Genomic DNA, 1,770 nt, shown 5'->3' with positions numbered 1-1,770 from the left:
TTGATGTTCTTTTTTTACCATAAGGTGTGTTGCTCTTGCCTCAACTCCAAGTACCTCCAAATGCATATGAAACAGCTCACAAAAACAATGTGTGCAGCCATTTTGATGGGAAGTGACTCAAATAATGTCAATGTTATGTAATGATAAACATAACAATCGATGTAATAACAGTTTTTGTTAGAATAAGAGGGCAATTGCGACAATAACACTATCTATTTGGGCTGAAAGGGCCCTTCAGCCAAAGAAAAGCTATATGAGCCACTAAAGCCACTAAACTCTGCACGTCCCCGAGCTATAATCTCTTCCTCACTGCAATTTATTCTACTCTTCTCTATAAAACCAACCAAGATTCACTCTGACAAAAGATGTCCTTAGTTAAAAAAAACAAAACACCGCACATAAAAATGAACTGCAGGAAACTGGAACTATGAAGATCAAGTTCACCGCCTTCATCTCAAGGAGCTTTAATTATAATACTGCAGTTAAGGGTTGAAGAAGCAATAGTCACGCTTGGAATAATCACTGCCAAAGCTCGCAATATAAGGTTCCTATTTTGTGCAAAAGATGTTCTTCTATTCTGGCATCATCTCCGGGTGGTGTGAACAGAACAGGACCTTGACCACCAAGTCAGTATTTCTATATTAATTCATGATGTTTCACATAAAGTACGACACATTAATTTTTTCCCCAGAAAGGGAGATCCATTGACCTCTATTCGTTGCACACCATGAGCACCTCACTCTACTGCCTGTGTGACAGATTATTTCAAATGTACAGTAGTGTGACTAATTCCTACAAAGCCAGGCTTGGATGTCCTCAGGCATTAGGCCTATTCCTTCTTTACAGGCTTGATAATTGCAGTGTTACAGTATACGCCAAGCACTTGTAAGACTCCAAATGGTGCAGGTTTGCTCAACCTGGTGCCTTATTTCACAAAGGATTTCAATATGTTTTTAATTTCAGACAAACATGTTGTTGGTTTTACACCAGTTTGGACAGCAGCACTTCTATTGCCCTACAAACCCTTTAGATCCTTGCAGCTCTGTTAGCTGACCTATTCATGACTCTAGAAAAGCCTTCCCTTTAATATTTTATATTAAGTATTTGCCACCTGGCCTCATAATCAGACTGAACTGCCATTATGTTTTCATTTCATCATTAGCTGAAAAAAGAAATTAGAGATGTGACCAGCGATTCAGAGCTCAGAGGCCATCCTTTTTTTTTAGATCTGTTTTTTTGGTTTTATTTCTTTTTTTAAATCCCACATCAACTGTTGTTGCTGCTCGGGTAAGGATTACCTCTACTCTGAAGGCACAATCAGATGCTACATTTATTCAAGTATTTTTGCAGATAGTATACATTTATTTTATGAGAGAATAGTGTGTGGTTACTCACAGCAGAGGACTTTGATGCAGGCAGCATGCAGGTTGTTCTCAGCTCGTATCAGTGACCTCATGCCGATTACTAAGAGGTTACCAAAGCAGGTGATGAAGGCCATGACCCAGACAGACACACGCAGCACCATGTTAGCCAACAGGTCCTCAAAGGAAGAGATGCCATCTGTGTTGGGCTTACAGGATCTGACATGGGGTGCATAAGAGCAGTACTGGAACTTCTTAAAGTATCTGGTAGAGGAAAGGAGGAAATAAAAATAGAAAGTTGTAGCAGACGGGGAGAACGACAGAGATAGAAATAAAATATGACACATGGAGGGGATAAAAATGCTAAAGACACATGTTTGGTTATTGAGTGATGACAGACACGGGTGAG

The 1,770-nt window shown here is 39.7% G+C and overlaps 1 protein-coding gene across 1 annotated transcript in view; it reads right to left on the bottom strand.

The window, feature by feature from the left end:
- rxfp2a (relaxin family peptide receptor 2a) overlaps positions 1-1,770 on the bottom strand; it is a 45,520-nt gene that overhangs the window by 10,406 nt on the left and 33,344 nt on the right. Inside the window, exon 15 of the mRNA XM_035665982.1 lies at positions 1,396-1,625. Within this exon, the coding sequence (XP_035521875.1) occupies positions 1,396-1,625 (230 nt within the window). The remainder of the gene's footprint in view (positions 1-1,395; positions 1,626-1,770) is intronic.

The sequence above is a fragment of the Morone saxatilis genome, unplaced genomic scaffold (assembly GCF_004916995.1).
Source record: "Morone saxatilis isolate NCDOM2014 unplaced genomic scaffold, NCSU_SB_2.0 Contig20, whole genome shotgun sequence".
Taxonomy (NCBI): domain Eukaryota; kingdom Metazoa; phylum Chordata; class Actinopteri; family Moronidae; genus Morone; species Morone saxatilis.
The sequence above is the reverse complement of the archived record's forward strand: the minus strand, read 5'-3'. Positions and strand labels throughout refer to the sequence as shown.